Source organism: Coturnix japonica, chromosome 1, assembly GCF_054131305.1.
Source record: "Coturnix japonica strain WE chromosome 1, WE-NBRP24, whole genome shotgun sequence".
NCBI lineage: Eukaryota > Metazoa > Chordata > Aves > Galliformes > Phasianidae > Coturnix > Coturnix japonica.
The window spans coordinates 73,322,661-73,339,512 of NC_140663.1; the positions used below are offsets into that span (position 1 = coordinate 73,322,661).

The 16,852-nt window shown below is 46.7% G+C and overlaps 2 protein-coding genes across 9 annotated transcripts in view; one reads left to right on the forward strand and one right to left on the reverse strand.

The window, feature by feature from the left end:
- GSK3B (glycogen synthase kinase 3 beta) overlaps window positions 1–5,888 on the forward strand; it is a 121,033-nt gene extending 115,145 nt beyond the window's left edge. For 4 of the 5 annotated variants that reach the window (XM_015874838.3, XM_015874814.3, XM_085524753.1 and 1 more), the window contains one exon: window positions 1,115–5,888. In XM_015874838.3, the coding sequence (XP_015730324.1) occupies window positions 1,115–1,182 (68 nt within the window). In that variant the 3' untranslated portion in view covers window positions 1,183–5,888. The remainder of the gene's footprint in view (window positions 1–1,114) is intronic. The other variant, XM_085524764.1, reaches the window with a different exon arrangement.
- Window positions 5,889–8,764: 2,876 nt separating this feature from the next.
- The window catches only part of CFAP91 (cilia and flagella associated protein 91), a 28,927-nt gene continuing 20,839 nt past the window's right edge, over window positions 8,765–16,852 (reverse strand). For 2 of the 4 annotated variants that reach the window (XM_032447349.2, XM_085524694.1), the window contains 4 exons: window positions 16,510–16,731; window positions 15,116–15,264; window positions 13,823–13,914; window positions 8,765–11,030 (listed from right to left, as the gene is read on the reverse strand). In XM_032447349.2, coding sequence (XP_032303240.2) covers window positions 10,807–11,030; window positions 13,823–13,914; window positions 15,116–15,264; window positions 16,510–16,731 — 687 coding nt within the window. In that variant the 3' untranslated portion in view covers window positions 8,765–10,806. The remainder of the gene's footprint in view (window positions 11,031–13,822; window positions 13,915–15,115; window positions 15,265–16,509; window positions 16,732–16,852) is intronic. The other 2 variants (XM_085524708.1, XM_085524700.1) reach the window with 2 other exon arrangements.

Genomic DNA, 16,852 nt, shown 5'->3' on the forward strand with positions numbered 1-16,852 from the left:
AGCATAGTGTTATCATCCTGTGTGCACAGAAGGATTTCCCTTTCTTCCTACACATTCCTTTCCATACAAGCATCACACCCTCTCTCCTTTGTCCTTTTCATTCCTGGATGCTGGTGCTGGTTTGATTGCCTTTTCTTGTTGCCATCATATCTGTGTGTTACTTTATTTGTCCCTCAACCGGTGCACTCCATTTCTGAACTCTCATTCACCCCATCGCCTTTTGCTTGTGGCTGCACTTCTAACTGTGGTCAGGTTGGAGTGTTTCTCTGCTGGAGAAGCATTGCTGCACCCCACCACCCCCACTTGTATTTTCTCCTGTCATTTCTGCTGGTCATGCTGACCTTCATCAGTTGGTAAATGTGCTCTGTCCTCTGTGAGCTCTTTTCCTTGTCTTCCAAATGCCCTGATTTCCCACTCTGCCCTCTTCTGTACTGAGATAAAAGTCACTTTTTTCCTGTTGCAGTATTGATAGCTGTGTGACTAACCTTAAATTCAGTGAGAGGAATGCACAATGCTCTCTTTAGGAAACCTCACTGAATATCTTTCCCTGCTCGTGTATTTGCTGTCAAGTATTCCCTGTTTCACCTTTTGTCCTCTTTCCCTTTTTGTGGCTGTGCTGATCACATCCTGCATAGGACGGCTCCACATGAAGTCAGTGCATTTTTTCCCCCTCCCAGTTCTTCTAATATTCAGAAAGCTTTTGCTTTTTCCGTGGAGAGCACCAACTGTGTGTGGTTATTTGGCCATCATACTGTTCTATCATTCTCAGTATGTTCAGATGTTTATTAGCATCTTGGCTCTTGCTTTGCTGCTTTTCCTGCCCTATTGAAGGCCTGCCCCAGTTTGTTGGGGCAATGTGGTCCCACCAGGAGCTGAACACAGCTGGGTGTTAGTGTGCTGAGATGGTGTGGTCCCACTCAAAGCCCAGCTCTGCCCAGACCAAATAGCTCTTTATACACCCAAGGAGGGCATCCTGCCTCAGTAGCAGCACGGTGGTGGGATTTGGGGTTTTCCCTGTGCGGGATATGTCACGGCTGTTGTTGCAAATGTCTGTATTCTGGAGGTAATGCTGGTTGTTCTTTCTTTCTTTCCTTCCCTCACCTGTCATTTGCAGATGTTAATGCAGGAGAACGAGTTCAGACCAATAGTGTAGCTACAGCATCAGCCTCCAACTCCACCTGAACCGGTACCAAGCAGCCAGCTGCACAGGAAAATCACCAGTAATTTGAGTCTTGCTCAGCAACACTGGTCACATTTGGAAAGAAAATTAAAAAGAGGAAAAAAAAAAAAAAAAAGCAAGCAACCAACCAACCTGTTCATTTTAGTGTTCAATTTTTTATTATTATTATTGCTGTTCTTATTTAACCTTGTAAAATACCTATAAATACGAACCAGTTTCATTGTATCTCACTCTGCAGGGTGTCCGGGGCAGGGACTTAGGTGGGGGGGAGGAGGGAACGCGGAGCAATACAACACACCGGTGTCTCTCCCCTCAACAATCTCTTCATGTTGGAAGTTTGCTGTTGTGTACTTCAGAACCAGGACTCTTTGCCTCATGCCCTCTCCCACAACGGAAAGAAAGGAAAAGCAAAACAAAACAAAACAAAAAACGAACCCCCAAACCTCATTCTCTGCTGAAGTTCTTTTTTTTGTTTGTTTGTTTTTTGTTTTTTTGGGTTTGTTTTTTTTTTTTTTTTTTAACCTCTTTTTTTATTTTCTTTTTAAGTGAAGTTTCGGACTTTGATGTAGTGCACAGCTTGAATTTGGTCGGGAGCTTAGCAGGGGTCATTCAGCAGAGCTCAGCAGTTCGGTGCCAGCGAATCCACGCCCCGACTGACAGCTGCCCTGGCTGGCATGGTAGGACATAGGCTGCCTGGGGGAGGGGGGAGGCTTACGTGTGTCTTAAGGCTTGAGCTGCTAGTGGCAGACTTTCCTTTCACAAATCAGTGCTAGTGATGAAGAGTCCTGCAGCTTCCTTCCGAGAGGAGCCCCTGGCACAGCTCTATATAGTATAATACACACACAGGTGGAGGCGAGCGGTTGTGTTGGAGGCTGAGAGGTGCCGCCGCCTGAGCGATCGGTCCAGTCCCAATTGGAATAGGCTTCCCTGTCCTGAGCTGTACAGGAAAAGGACACCGGGATTTATAATGTGAACTGTAACAGTCTTCTACTGGTTTATTTTGTAATATTTTTTAACCGCAGCTTTAACTCGCAGGATGCCACATTCTACGGTAGCTCTGATTTTAAATCCACGGCTAGAGTCTGTATTTAAATCTCATCTTTTTAACCTCTTTGCTTTTTTGATCTCTATTTATTGATGCGCGTTGCCACGTTGCCATTCTGTTTTTACATGGGTAGAATATTAATAAACTACACATCAGAGTGCTATCAAACAGTAATTGTACCTGCTGACTTGTAGGAAAGCTGGCTACATATGAGTGTGTGTGTATATATATTATATAAATATATACATGTATACATAGAGACGACACTGTTTTATTTTATTTTCTCTACAATCTCGCAGCAGTCTGACCGAAGAGTGAGGCGGGTGCTTGTTGTAGCCCAGGCTGCGCATTTCCCCCCCATGAGGGCGAGTGGCTCACAGTCCCACCTCTGGCCCATCCCAAGCAATATCCCCGGGAAGACAGGCAGAGGAGCCCCCCTTGCCTTGTGCTCCTTAGGAGCCGCCTCGGTGCTTACCAGCCCTGTCTGACCCGAGGGCTTGAGATGGGCTGTTGGTTTGGGGCAGCGTTCGGCCCTTTGTGTGGCCTGGGAGCAGCTCCAGCAAACCTGGTGGCTGCGGGGCTCTGCTCACGGCCTTCACTCTGTGTTTCACCCCGTTTGTGTGGGGTTCTTGGGAAGCTCTTCTTTGAGCCCTGCCCTCCCTGTCCTACCCGATAACCATGGGTTCGGAGGAGGGAGGAGCAAATGCCCACCCTGAAACCATTAAGCCCTTACGTTATGCCCCACATCAGTTGACCATCGGGGGGGAAAAAGCATTTCTGTGCTTTGCAGTGGCCGTCCCTAAATTGTGGCTGATTGTAGAGGAAGGCACGCGGCCTCTTCAGAGCTGAAGGCTTTCTATATCCTCCCCGCGTGACGCAGTTCAAAGGGCTGAGAGCGTCCTAAGGACGGAACGCGGCTCACGCAGGTAAGTGCAGGGGCTCAGCAGAGGCTCAGCCATCCAAGTAGTGCAGGAGACCCGCAGAGCAGGGCGCAGTGTGGATCTGCTGCAGGACAAGAGCGCCGGGCCATCGCCTGTAGGCGCCGCTGCTCAGAGGCTGATATAGATGATTGAGAACAAAAAATCGCTGCTCGTTCCAAGAAATGTGGCTTTTCTTTTTCTTTCTTTCATCTCTTTTTTGGTTCTTCTCCTTCTTTTTCTCCTTCCATTGAAGCCTGGCGGAGCAGAGTGACAAGTGTTGCTCCCGTCCTGTGCCGTGTCTGTGTGCGCTGTGTGGCTGTCAGCCGGGGGTCGGGGCTCCCCGGCCTGAGGAGTTTGGTTTGTTGATTCATTTCTTTTTGTCCCAAGGATCATGGCAGGATCAGCGACTCTTTTATACGGTTATCACATCCACGGCTTTGAATTACCTTCTTTTTTTTCTTTCTTTTTTTGTAAATAAGAAGAAAAAAACACAAAAAAAAAGAAAACACAAAAAAATACGCAGGAAAAGTTAAAGGAAAAATAAAATAAAGGAAATCACGAAGCTCCTCACCAAATTCAAGCTTGTACATGATTATTTTTGGTTGTTTTTAAATCCTGAGTTTTATTGTTTTGTATGTAAATATGTGGACCCAGGAACTGTTATTAATGAGCAAAAAGTTACCGTTCAGGGCAGTGATTCTGTTTAATAATCAGACAAAATGTAGACGAGCTTTTTAAAGCCATATAGTTTTAACTCTGTACAGTAGGTACCGGCCTGTATTATTGTAACAATAACTCTAGCGATGTATAGTGTATCTATATAGTTTGGAGTGCCTTCGCTTCCATGATTTGTTGAATTTTATTTCCCCTTTTTTTTTGTTGTTTTTTTTACTTTATTTTATTTTTCTTTCCCCCCTCCCCCCCTCCTGTATTAACAACATCCCCCACACAACCACATCTCCGCTCCCCGCTTTTGATTCGGAGTGCTGGCAGGTTTGGGTGGTACCTGATCCCGAGCGGAACGAAAGGAAACCCTCCTGGCCACCCCATCTCACCCGAGCCATGGCTGTGCTCTGGATGTCCCCGGTTCCCCCTGCCCTCCTCCCCTCTAGCAGTGACCGGTTTCATTCTCCACTCGCTCGCCCTCAGCAGCTCCATGGCTGGCGGCCGAGCTTGGCTTTGCTCGTCTTCCCCCTCCCCCCGCCATCAATGGTGGATCCTCTGCCATCATTGATGGATGCCCCCACCATCGTGGGTGAAGGGCCCTCTGCCGACATCGGTGATTTGACCTCGCTGTTGTTGCTGGGCCCTGCGGGGGCTCTCAGAGCAGGGGGCTCCTCACCGCATCCCCTCCCCACAGTCACTTTTGGTTTCTTAAGATGGCAAGTTGAACATGACTCTTGAGTTCTTGCACCCAGCACGAAGGCCTTGTTTCTACAATTTAGTCCGCTTGTGTTGACTACCCGGTTAGTGTTCCACCTGAGGTTGTCTTGAATGGGAAAGCACTTCACCCTGTACCAAACCAAAGGTTGCTGTTTTGTTTTGGAGCATCTTGCATTCATTCCGGTGAAGCAGAGGCTGCACTTTTTCTGGTGACACAAAAGGTCAGTGACGTCACGTTGCTGTTACCCTCTTCCCTCCACCTGGGGCTCGGTTTTGACAGCGTGTGGTCTCCATCTGTCCTCTTGGCAACGCGTAGGTCTCTGAGATGGAGCCAGTGGTGATCGGGGTCCCCTCTGGGCACCCGATTCAGACCCTGCTGTTCTTAATGTTAATTAACTTACCTACCTTACTAGTGGGAAAAACAAAACCAAAACGAATGGCAAAAGAAAATTGGCTGATGGCAGATCCCTGCTCACTTTCTCCGGTTGATGACAAGCAAAGCTTTGCCTACAGCAGTGGCAGGTTACCTGTGCCATGCCACTGCTGAGCAAATCCAACCCCCTGGCTCATTGGTCCCCTCTCCATAAAGCAGACGGGCCCCTGCTCCAGGTCTGCCTTTGTGAGTCGGGGAGAGGTGCCTGGGTCCCAGCTCCTTCCCACAGGGCTCTTAGTTTTTGTTCCTAGTTCCGTTCCGTTTTGCCACCCTGCAATAACAGCAAAACGACCAGAAAGGAAAACAGTACCTAAGGGGTTAGCTTGAGAAAAGTAGCTTCCTTGTGTTGGTCTTTCTCAATTTATTTTTAATATATATATATATATATACGTACATATATATATATATATAAAATATATTTATATATATATAATTTGCTTGCCTGTAAAATTTGCGTTCATTAATGTGTTGCTGATGGATCACTCGGGCCTGTACACACCGATCAGTGTGAACCGCTTCCATCTTAAAAACGAATCTAAAATATATATATATATATATTAAGGACTGTGGGTTGTATACGAACTATTGCATACACTTGTGCAAATCTGTCTTGATTTAAAGGAAAAGCAAAAACCTGTATAACATTATTACTACTTGAATGCCTCTGTGACTGATTTTATTTTTATTTTTCATTTGAAATATAAACTTTTTGGGTTTTTTTTTTCTGTTTTTTTTCTTTTTATTTTATTTTTTTTCTTTTTGTGGAAAGTAATGCTTAATGTTTTATTATTCCCCCCCCCCCCCCTCCCCGCCCCGTTCCCCCTTGTAAATACGTTTTGTTCTGTGTGACTCGGTTCGGAAATAGTTACCTGGTACTGTAATTTGCATTAAATAAAAAGTAGGTTAGCCTGGAAATGGAATTGAAAACTCCCAAGTGTGTGGTCTTTATTTCAAAGTCCTGCCCCCCTGCCTTCCTCATCCTCCTCTTCCTCTTCCTCCTTCTCCTTCTCTGCCCCTTTTGTTCCTCAGCCCCACACCTTGTTCCGCTCCGCGAGAATAGGTGGACGTGAATCTTTGTAAGAATAATGAACGATAAAAATAGAAAAAAGAAAAAAAAAAAATTAAAAAAATCAATAAATCATGAGAAATAAATTATGAGAAATAAGCATGTTTTCTTCAATGAGCTGTGTTACTCCGCGATACTTCTCCAAGAGGTGCCAGCTTGTCTCTGATGACGTTTGATTTGATGGAGAGAGGAACCCTGGGACACGAGATCTCAAATTGCAAACCAAGCGATTCTTCCTTTCCTGTCCACCTATAGATACTAAACTGGTACCGACCTGTGTCCATCCGCTGGCTTTGGGTACTGCGCTCATCCTTCCTTCCTTCCTTCCTTTCTTCCTTCCTCATTTGGTCCCATCAGTAACGTTCTTTGGTGGTGATTTGTAACATTTGTCCAGTGGACCGTTCCTCCAGCAAATCAGCACCTCGCTATCTCTCAGTTGGGTTTCCGGTACTGGATAATGTGTGTATTAAACATGACATGTCTATTAGCGCAAAAGGAATAAATAAATTAAAAAGAATAAAGAATTTAAAAAAAAAAAAGAATAAAAATTCCTTTTTTTTTTTTTTTTTTCTTTTTTTTTCTTTTTTTTCTTTTTTTCGGGCTGGCTGACCTGGCCAAATCCATCCTGTTGCTTATCCTAAAGGCTCGATGCGAGGTCATGTGACTGCTGCTTCAATAAAAACAAGTTTATATTGCACGGCGGCTCCTCTGGCTTTGTTTGGGGATGTGAGGGGTGGCAGCTCTGCGGTCAGGCTCGGGGTGCTGCCCATACACGGGCTGATGTGGAGCCCCGTGGGGCGGCTGTGTTTCCCCAGAGCCTTCTCTTCTCCAGGCTGAACAGCCCCAGCTCTCAGCCTGTCCTCACAGGAGAGGTGTTCCATCTCTTGGACCATTTCTATGGCCCTCCTCTGGACGCACTCCAACGGGTGCACATCTCTCCTGTATCGTGGACTCCACATCTGGATGCAGCACTCCAGGTGAGGCCTCACCAGCACAGAGCAGAGGGGCAAGATCAACCCTGTTGATCTCCTGGCCATGCTGCTTTGGATGCAGCCCAGGATATGGTTGGCTTTCTGTACCTACAGATGCTGTTGCTGACGCATAGAGAGGAGGGAAAAAAACCAAGAGATTTCATTCTTAGGATGAGCCCTGAGGCAGCTCAGGGAGAGAGAAGCAAACACAGCCTCATAGTGCTGGTGGGAGCGGCTGCTTCTCAAACGCTGCAGAGGTGAAACAGTGAACAAGCAGATGCTGCTTGCCGAGCGGGTGCATGGGAGGGCAGCAGGGTGGGTGCTTGTCCTTTAGGAGTCACATCGGAGCACGGCTCAGTATTGCTGCATCTGTATTCAGAGCACTGGCGCTGCTCATGCTCACTGCAGGCGCTGTCACCAGGAGCAACAGCAGCGGGTCTGTGCTGTGCAGCTGCCATTGCTCAGCATGGTTTGCAGCACTGCACACTGCTGGCCTCTCCCCAAGGAAAGGGATGGACGGCCCTGTGCCCAGCACTGACATGAGGGTACCAGGATGAGTGCACAGAGGCGGCTGCTGGAGAGGATGGAAGGGCTGTCTGAGCCCTACACAAAGGATGGGGCTCTGACATATGGGGCTGCGCTGAAAGAAGTGGACTGGAGCAGGCTGCAGGAGGTGGAGAAAAGGGAGAGGGAATGATGCTGTTGGAGCAGGAACCAGAGCAGCCTCTCCTCCCAGGTTCTGGAAGGAACACTTCCAGGAGGCGGCTGAGTCAGTAATAGCCGCATCTGAGCCCTGCAAAGCCTTCAGTGTGTGAGGATGGTACCTGGAGTTTTATGACCCTGCAGCTGCGAGGGCTGAGCTGAGCCCAGCAAAGCAACAGAGCCTGAGCACCTGTGTGAGGCCAGAGCACAGAGTGCTGCTCGGAGAGCAGGAGTGCAGCTGCTTGCGTGATGGCTGTGCTGCTATTAAAGGAGGCGGGAGAGACAGAGGATTGTGGGCTCGATGTCAGTAAGTAACTGGGAAAGGTGTGCTGCCTTCATGTTACCCCACCAACAGGCCTTTCTGCTGGTTGGAACTGTACTTACTGAGAAAGGATTTCCTCACCCCTTCCTGCCGAGAGCCAAGGCCGCAGGGAAGACCTGAGGCCATCTGCCTTCGTTCTGTCACTCCAAAGAGGCCAATTGCCAGCCACTCTCACTGCCCCTGCGGAGCCTGTGTGCAGTGGTCCATCCAGGCCCCATCGGGATGCAGAAGAGCTGCATGGCACTGCCAGGCTCCTCCCAGGAGGAAACCGCCATCATCCAGGTGCCTGCGCTGTATTGCTGCAGCCCTGGAGGCATCTGCTGTGTTTGCTTCAGATGCGGCTCCTCCCAGGGCTGTTCTGGTTGCTGCGAGGAAGGAATGGTGCGTTCCTGTGCTACTGATTTATGAGCTCAGTTCCCTCTCACTGTGCTCATTTTCTTCCTCCAAAGCACATTCTGCAGCCCCACGTGTGGTGACTGAAGCAGTTTCCCACAGACACCTTGCCGTGGCCTCCAGTAGCCATGCAGTGCAATGTCACGTGGAGAGGAGGGCTTTGCCCTGATGGAGTCCTTTAGATCTCACCAAATACCACAGCACGTTTAACTCAGCCTGCACACAGCGCCCACATCCCCTGCTCCTGGCTGCCGTGCTGAGCTGCATCCCTGGGGCAGGTAGGGACACTGCTCCCCATGTCCATTCCCACACCTGTTGGAATGCTTCTGGTCCGTGTAACCACAACAGATTGGACGACATGCCACACAGGACGTTTATTTCCACGTGAAATCTCAGAAGCACAGGGAGCGCTGCGTTGGCTTGCTCTTCCTGTTCTCCTGTTGAGCTGCATCAGGTTTTCCATGTCTCTCTTATTACACCGGATCTTGTGATTCGTGTTATCCCCTCTTTCAACCAGGCTAAATTTGTCCAAGGTGGCCTGAGGCGAAGGAGCCAATGCTCCGCACAGACTCTCCTCCCACACTCTGTGATTTCGTTTTCTGTTTCTATCTTTGTTACCTTTGTTTCCAATGGGGATTTCCCCCAGTCCCTAAGCCCTGCCACACTCATCCTCACTGCATCCTCACCAAAACCCATCACCCAGCCTTGACTCCTGCCAGACTCTGCAGCATTACAGAGGCTGCCAGCCTCCCCTTCAGCCTGGAAATGGCATTGTGGTGTGGCAGTGTCCCCTCTCCAGTCCTCATAAGCAGCTCAGTGGACTACAGGGGTACTCCATTTGCTTTTCTATCTCTCTTCTATCTGCTGCTTATCTCCTTCAGTCCATGAAATACTTCCACGGTGCTGGAAGTACACAGATTTCAGCCTAATGCATTGGTGTAAAGGAAACTGTTGATCACAGCCTGAACCTCTGATTAACCATCTGAGGCAAGTGATGGGTCAGCTGTGGGAGCACAGGTGAAGGTAATTCAGCTGTGCTACCAGAAGGGGTGGAGCTTGATTCCACTTCTAGATCCCATTTAAGGGCTGACCACCACTGAGGTGGCATCTCTTTTTGGAGGTTGCTTTTGTGTGGAGTTTTTGTTGTGAGTCTCAACATTGGTGAGCATCCATCACAACTGAAGGCCTCAGCGCTGGTGAGTCTCTTCTTAGATTTCTCTGGCTATTCATTTACCCTGTAATTACAACTATACACTTGTATTATTCCAACTATACAGTTGGCACCAAGAGCTATTACTGTTACCTGCTGAGTAAGTTATAACTAGTGGGATGGTAAGTAAGCATTTGAGGTGTTTGGTCATGGCTGTGCCTGAGTTTGATGTTGAGATTGGTGTAAATGTACTTTTGAGATGCTAAACCTGGAGACCTGGGGAGTTTTGACAGGTGAGTGCTGGAGAGCTGACAGCTCCCTGCTCGGATGCACTGTGTATGAGCCTGCAGCCTGCTGGCATCCTGAGCCTCAGCACCCCCTGCCTGCACAACAGGACGCGCCAACATTCTTCCTGCATCCTTTTCAGAGACGAAGGGCAGAGTGAGTAATGCTGTCCTAAGAAATAAGGTACCATATAGAAGTGGTGTCTATCAGGGTGAGAAAAAGCACAACGCCCAGTTCTGGTTGTTAGTGACATAGGCTGCCTGGCTGGTAGAAGCCACTCTGCTGAGGTCAAAGGTGCCTTTCCTAAGTGCATGACATGAAAAGATGGTGCAAAGTCTGGCATCATTAGCAGCTCATCAAAGGGGAGTTGCATTCGACTGCAATGCCAGTTAGTGGTGGTGTTGATACAACCACCTGCTCTCTGCTTTACTCCCTTAAGTCAAGCAGTGGGGTGTGCTTGAGAACAGCTGTGCTTAGGGGCTCACCTCAATACATCCCACTGCTGGAGTATTTTGTGATTCCTTGTTATCGATACAAGGAAGCTCCATCAATAGCTCAGGTGCAGATCACTGTTGGCCTGCACCAGGAATACAAACAAGAATATCAACAGTGGTCTCTCACTTGAGTTTCTCTAATAATTAGAAGAGAAAAATCAGCTAATGAGGTCCAGTGGTAGTTGGGTGCAGGGGCTGGACTGGGAGTGTCACACTGTTGTTTGGTTCTAGGGCAGCATAGCTGGTGGGTGGTTGAAGGGACCAATAATGAATGTTGCACTCTGGATGCCTTAGAAAAAGTAAATGTAATGTGCTTCTATCTCCTTCCCTATGCCCTGAGCTCAGATCACTGAGGGGAAGGGGAACTCACTGTGTTTATATCTCTAGGAGGCCATGCCATCCTTGTCTGGTCCATCAGCAGGGCTCACTGCTGGCTCCTATGGGCTTTCTTCGCGCTGAGGTTTACATGCTTCCTGTGTGACTTGGGGCAGAGTGAGAGCTGTCAGCTGCAGTCTGTCCATTGGCTGTCCTGCCCACAGCAGCGCTGGCTGTCTCAGCAGGAGGAGCTCCTCTGGTGTTGCTGGCAGAGGTCTCCTGGTGCCATGCTGGATCAGCCAATAACTCTTCCACGCTCCCATGGATGATGTGATGAGCAGCGTAGATGTGTTTTCTTTGGGACCGCCTCACTGCACAGGAAAAGAGGTAAGAAAGGCTTTTCCTTGGGAATGTGCAGCATGGGGTTGTCAGTGGGGGAGATGGGAGGGGCAGCTCATAGCCCTTCTGGAGCTCTGCAAGAGCTCATCTAGGGGAAAACATCCCACCCCAATAACTTTGGTGAAAGTGTTCTACTGTCACCCAATAGCAGCACCCAACTCTGCATCTCCCTTGAAAGATGAGCTCCCCCACCAGTGGAAAGCGCAGCCTGTGCCCACCCTTTCCAGCTCAGGGCACAACCGCGTGTGTTAGCGGGCTTTAAATTAGCTTCTCCTCCGGTGTCTGTCAATTGCAGCAGGCTTCTAGAAGAGTGGAGCTGAAACCTGCTCTTTGTGTTATGATTGTCTGCATTGAGAGAGTTCAAAGAGACATGGAGATGGATTCATTAAGCCACCCATTCCATCTTCTCCCTTCTGCACCTGTAGAATTGCTCTTTGCTCGAGAACTGTTAACTCAGTAATGTTCTTTGTGCATATTTCCAAGAGGTGGGCTGGGAAGGCTTTACCCAAGCTAAATCACTGACCCTACCATTCATCTCTCTTTGCTATTCTTTGTTCTCTCTTTCTGTCTCTAGACTTCAGACACTGATAAACAATCATGGGAATGAAATCCTGTGTGCTTATAGGAGGACAAGGGGAATGTCCAAGCAGTGAGAGGTCATTGCTATCATGCTGTTTCCCTGCAGAAGCCCGAGGCTTCTTGTTTTGGTCTGTTGCCATTCAGACAGCCCTCATTGCTCTGCATTACTAACCCAGCCTGTTTATGTTTATCCATATTCCAGGTCCATTTTGCTGACAGCAAATACAATGGATCTAGCCTGGGTCTGGTAAGCGAACCCTCACCAGCCAGCTCTCAATTCCCAGCAGAGCTTCCTCTGTCCAAGGCACTTTGGCTTCAGTTGCACGTGCATGAACTGCATGTGCTATATGGGGAGTACTCTCCTGGTGTTGCTGCAGTCCCTTCCTCCATCTACAAGAAGGAGGTTTAAAACTGTTGGCTGAGTTTTCTCTTTTTAAAAGCAGTTTTTCTTTCCCATGAGCACATTGACCTTTGAGGGAGGGTTCAGAAGTGATGTGCAGAGTCGTCCCAGGATGAGCCAGCTCTGGATAATTCCTGCTTTTATGCATAGGAATGGGAGAGAAAGGGGGCAAGGAGAGGAGAAGAGTCTACTTAATGGCAAAATAGAGATGCTTAAGGGAGAGCTGAAGTGTAGGCACAGTCTGAACTTGGAAGCCCTCAGATCTCTTACACAAAAAGACTCGCTCCTCTGGCAGGCCACACAACAGTGCTCTCAGATCACTCCCTGATAGTTTCAAGGAATGTGTGTGCTCAGGAACGTGCTGGGTCAATAAAACACAGTTTCATAATGAATAAGCTGGCTCACAATGGGAAAAGCTTTAAAAGCTTCCACAGAAATGCAATATACCAGTGTGCTCATGAGATCTAATGTTGCTCTTTGATAATATTTCCTTTGGATTCACAAAGAATAGTTACCAATTCCGCTTCCCTGAAGGTCTCGCTGTGAAGGAGATCTATGGCAGAGCCTATACATTAAAGTACATGTTTGGTACTGAATCTTTTGCGAAGGCTTCTGTGCCAAACTTTGCTTGACTATGTTTGAAGGAGCTCTTGGGAGCATTGCTGAGATGCTTCATCCACCAGCTGCTGTTGCATCTGAGCATAGTCTGTATTTCCATTACTGATGGTACCTTGGTACATTCAGAATACTAAGCCATGTCCAGGTCTTCTCTTTGTGTTCTCCTTTGTGACACAGACTAATCTGTGTGTTCTATTACCTATGCTGCAGGCTTCAGTGACCACAATTACATCACCTTGCTTTGGAAGGAGTGCAGAAGCAAGGCTAAGGAGAAGGGAGCTGATTTAAGCTTACACAGAACTGTCAGCTGCTGAACAGCTGCTGGTGTTGTGACAAACACACAAACCAGGAATAAAGAGGTTTGCACAATTTCCAGATCATAAAGAGTATCTGGAAGGTTTGTGTTTTCATTTAAAATATTAGAATAAATCAAGCGCCTTTGTTTTTGAGTCAGAGAAGTACAATGAGGCAAGGACCACTCCAGACTCAGCAGTGATGCAAGTGCTCTTTGTTAGCTATATCCTCCTTATATGGATGACTGGTTTAGTCAAAGCCTTCTGGGCATGCTAGTTGGTGGAAGACTCTGAGTCAAAAACAGCCATTTATTCATGACCATTAAGGTAATGCATGGGTTTCTGGTGTCCTCCCTTCCTTCCATACTTTGAGATATACTCTTCCATCTTGACTAAACAGAAATAGCTTTAAATGCAGCAAGATTATCTCCTTAAAGCATGGTGCCACTACAGTCAACCTTAAAACCTTATTTGTGGTTTTAGCTTTTAATTGGTTGGGACTAAAAACCATCGGAAAGGATATAATATTCCTTTCACATGTTGAATTAATCTGCTTGTTAAAGACTTCTACAGATTGCCACGTAACAGACAGCTCACAACCATGCTCCCTAAAGATTGTTTTTCTGTTTGTTTCCTAATGGACAATGCTTTCTTTTTTCCACTTCCACAGTTCTACGTTGCAGTCACACCAAATTGCATCAAATCTGATTCAGGCCATCAAGATCATGAGAAGCTGGCGAAAAGGGACCAGAGGGCTCAACTTTCTACCTGTGGGGCGTCTCAGAGAACTGAGACACCTGCATTTTTATCTTGTGGTGAGCAAGAGCGAGGGTGGTGAAGCAGTTCAGCAACAGCGTAAAACTTGGCTCCTCACCTTTTTCTCTCATAGACATCTTCTCAATCTCTGGGATCAGGAAAGCGTAAACCAGCTCTGCTACAATCTCTTCTGACTGTAGGTGAGTTCGACTACAGAACAGATGTGGGGAGTAATATTAGCATTTCATTTTTCTTTCCAGATTACCTCTGCAAGTATGCAATTTCCTTGTAAATTTTATCGCTGTTTTCGAGTGAGTCATGGCAGTAATCATCAGCTCAGTCTATTTATCCAAAATAATGGATGCACTGCCATGACAGTGTGACTATTACTCTCTGCACTGCCAATGGCTTCAACACCGCATTGGAAAAGCAGCATTTCTGGGGAGAAAATCACCCTAGACTCCTCAACCTCTGAGGTATTTAGGAGCCCAGCCCTTACTGATGACAAATGGAGTTAGACCCACACACTCAGCTCCAAGGATTTGAGTCTCACAATTCAGTTTTTTTGGCCCTTTGCTGAGTTTGCTGAATTCTTCCCTTTTGTGACTTTGCACCGATCCCTGTGCTCTTTACCATGCCAGTGTTCAGTGGGTTCCCAACTGGCCTGAGGGCTGCATGCATTATCTATGCTTCATTCTCCTCGAGGATTTTGACATTCTGGTCGTATTCATCTAGTTACAAAACAGACGGCTGCTGTACCATAGGGGAGTCACTGTGCCATTGGGGTTTTTATGGCTCAGATCCAAAGAAAGGGCATAGAAATTGAATTAGAGGTTTGGCAGGTCCTAAAAAAGCATTCATTCTTGATGTCCCAGCCAAACACAAAACCATGGTGTTCTTAACAAGTTACTCTGCCCGGAGCACTATGAATATGACCGAGCCCATGGAAACTGGCACTTTCTTAAAGAACAGCCACCTCAGAAGGAGAGATTTCTGTACAGTTGTATCTTTAGCATCTCTTTCAAACTGTTTTTCTGTAATACTGTAAATAAATGAAAAGACCAGCATGAATGGGCATCGCTTTAGGCAGTTCCCAGATTCACTCAAAGTTCAGTCACAGCATCACATTGGCATGGAGGAGTCTAAAAAGGCTGATTCACAGATCCCACAAGTGATTTCCAAAGGGAATCTGGCACACGCTGCATAAAAGTAAAGCTCTGATGAATTTATATGCATGTACCAGACAGTAACAGCATGGTTCCCATACAGCAGTCACGCTAATGAGGTGGTCATGAACAGTACCGCTCTATCCTTCCTTTCTCTTAGACTGAACATGTAACCCCAAATGCAGGTAGCTAGGTAGGTTCTAAACTGCTGTAAGTGACCTCCAATGTGCTTTTTAAGAACATACCTTCTTTCCAGTTCATAAGCAATGTCGTTGATTTCTTCAGCCATTCTCTGAACTTCTTCCCTTGCTTGCTCGTCAGCCGTGTTCTCCATGCTGCTCAGGATAATGTCTTCCAGGTAGGAGTCAACAGTGCTCTGGTGCACTTTCACCACCTGGAACAGAATACCAAAGTGGTGCTCTTACTGCCCGTTGACTTGCCAAGAGAACGGAACCAGATTTTCAGAGAAATGAAATCAATGGATTTTCACCAGTCCCTCTCAATTTCAGGCAGGCCAGTCACATGTTTGGCTTCACAGGCCATTTCTGGGAAGAACAACTTGAATAAAAAATTCTTCTCTAATAACTCCACCTGAGAACAGATAGAAACAAGTGCAGGAAAGAACCAGCCATAGATGCAAAACTTATCATCAGATACACTTCTGCAGCAGGTTTGCTATGAATCCAACACCAGTCGCCTCTTCAGTTTTCATGGGCTCTTGAACAGCTGCCAAATAACAAATGCCAGTGTTGGCTTCAGTAAATTAATCAGCTTTCATTCAAGCAAATCCTGAAGGAGAAGCTTCCACCGAGACAGAGTAAGATATGTGAGTAACAAGGTAAGATTATTGGTTTCCTTACAATGGATGTAGACTAAAGATTTTAGAAATGAGGCTTTTCCCTCTGCTAGTTTGAAGGGCTGAAACTGATTGCATTTTGACCTTCCTTGCTTGCCACTTCAAGAACCAGAAAATAGAAAAAGCTAAAATTAAAAGAGAAACAATCCTAATTTCAGACTGCTATTAATTTTAATTAATTCCTGGTATTAATTTTGTCCCATCAAGTTTGAAAATTATTGGTTCAGACAATTAGGATCCCACTCATTTGTTTTGACTGCTTCATGCAGTCAGGAGCTAGGGAATAGGAACAGGACTACACAGTACTTATGGGATAGGATAATCTCAGGGCTAATTTCTGGACATCACAGTTATTCATTATTGTTTCAAAACAATCTTATGGCACCCTTTGTTATTACAGCCCACTTTGGGCGACAAAGCTATTCCAAAATCTTCCTTAAAGGCATTTTTCCTGGCAGAGCCCATAGCAGTTCTGCTGGACAGACCAAGTTCTGACAAAACATTAACCCTAAAGATGATGTAGGTTCATCTGCTCTTTGGAAGTGTTTGTGGAACTTTGGAAACTTACATCCATTCAAGACATGTAACCGAATGCTTGTCAGATCTCTCTGCAGGGGTGCTCAGATCATCCTTACCTGAGTGCAGATGACTCTTTAGGATACAATCACTTCCTCTTCACTAAGCCCTCCCCATAGCTTCCACCTTACTGAAATCTGAAGCACTTCCCTTCCAGCTAAACCTTCCCACAAGCTGCCCGCAATTCCACCTGTCTCATTCTCTTGCCTGTCTGAAAATCTCATCTTCCTCCTGCCGCTGCTTCTCTTCCAACTGTCGGCGCCCACTCTCCTCTGCTTCCCGCATCCGCCTGGTCCTCTCAGCCAGCATGACAAAAGCGTGGATCTTCCGTTCTTCTTGCAGCCTCAGCAGTTCTTTGGTTAGGAAATCAAACATGTTTGCCAGTACCCTTCCTTCTTCCCGGGCCAAGTTGCTTTCCATTGATGACAGCTTAAAAAAAAAAATTATATATATTTTATATATTATATTTATATATATATAATGTAATTATATATTATATATATAAGAATTGTGTTACAAGCCTCAGGAATGTCCCTCTGAGTCTCAGGAC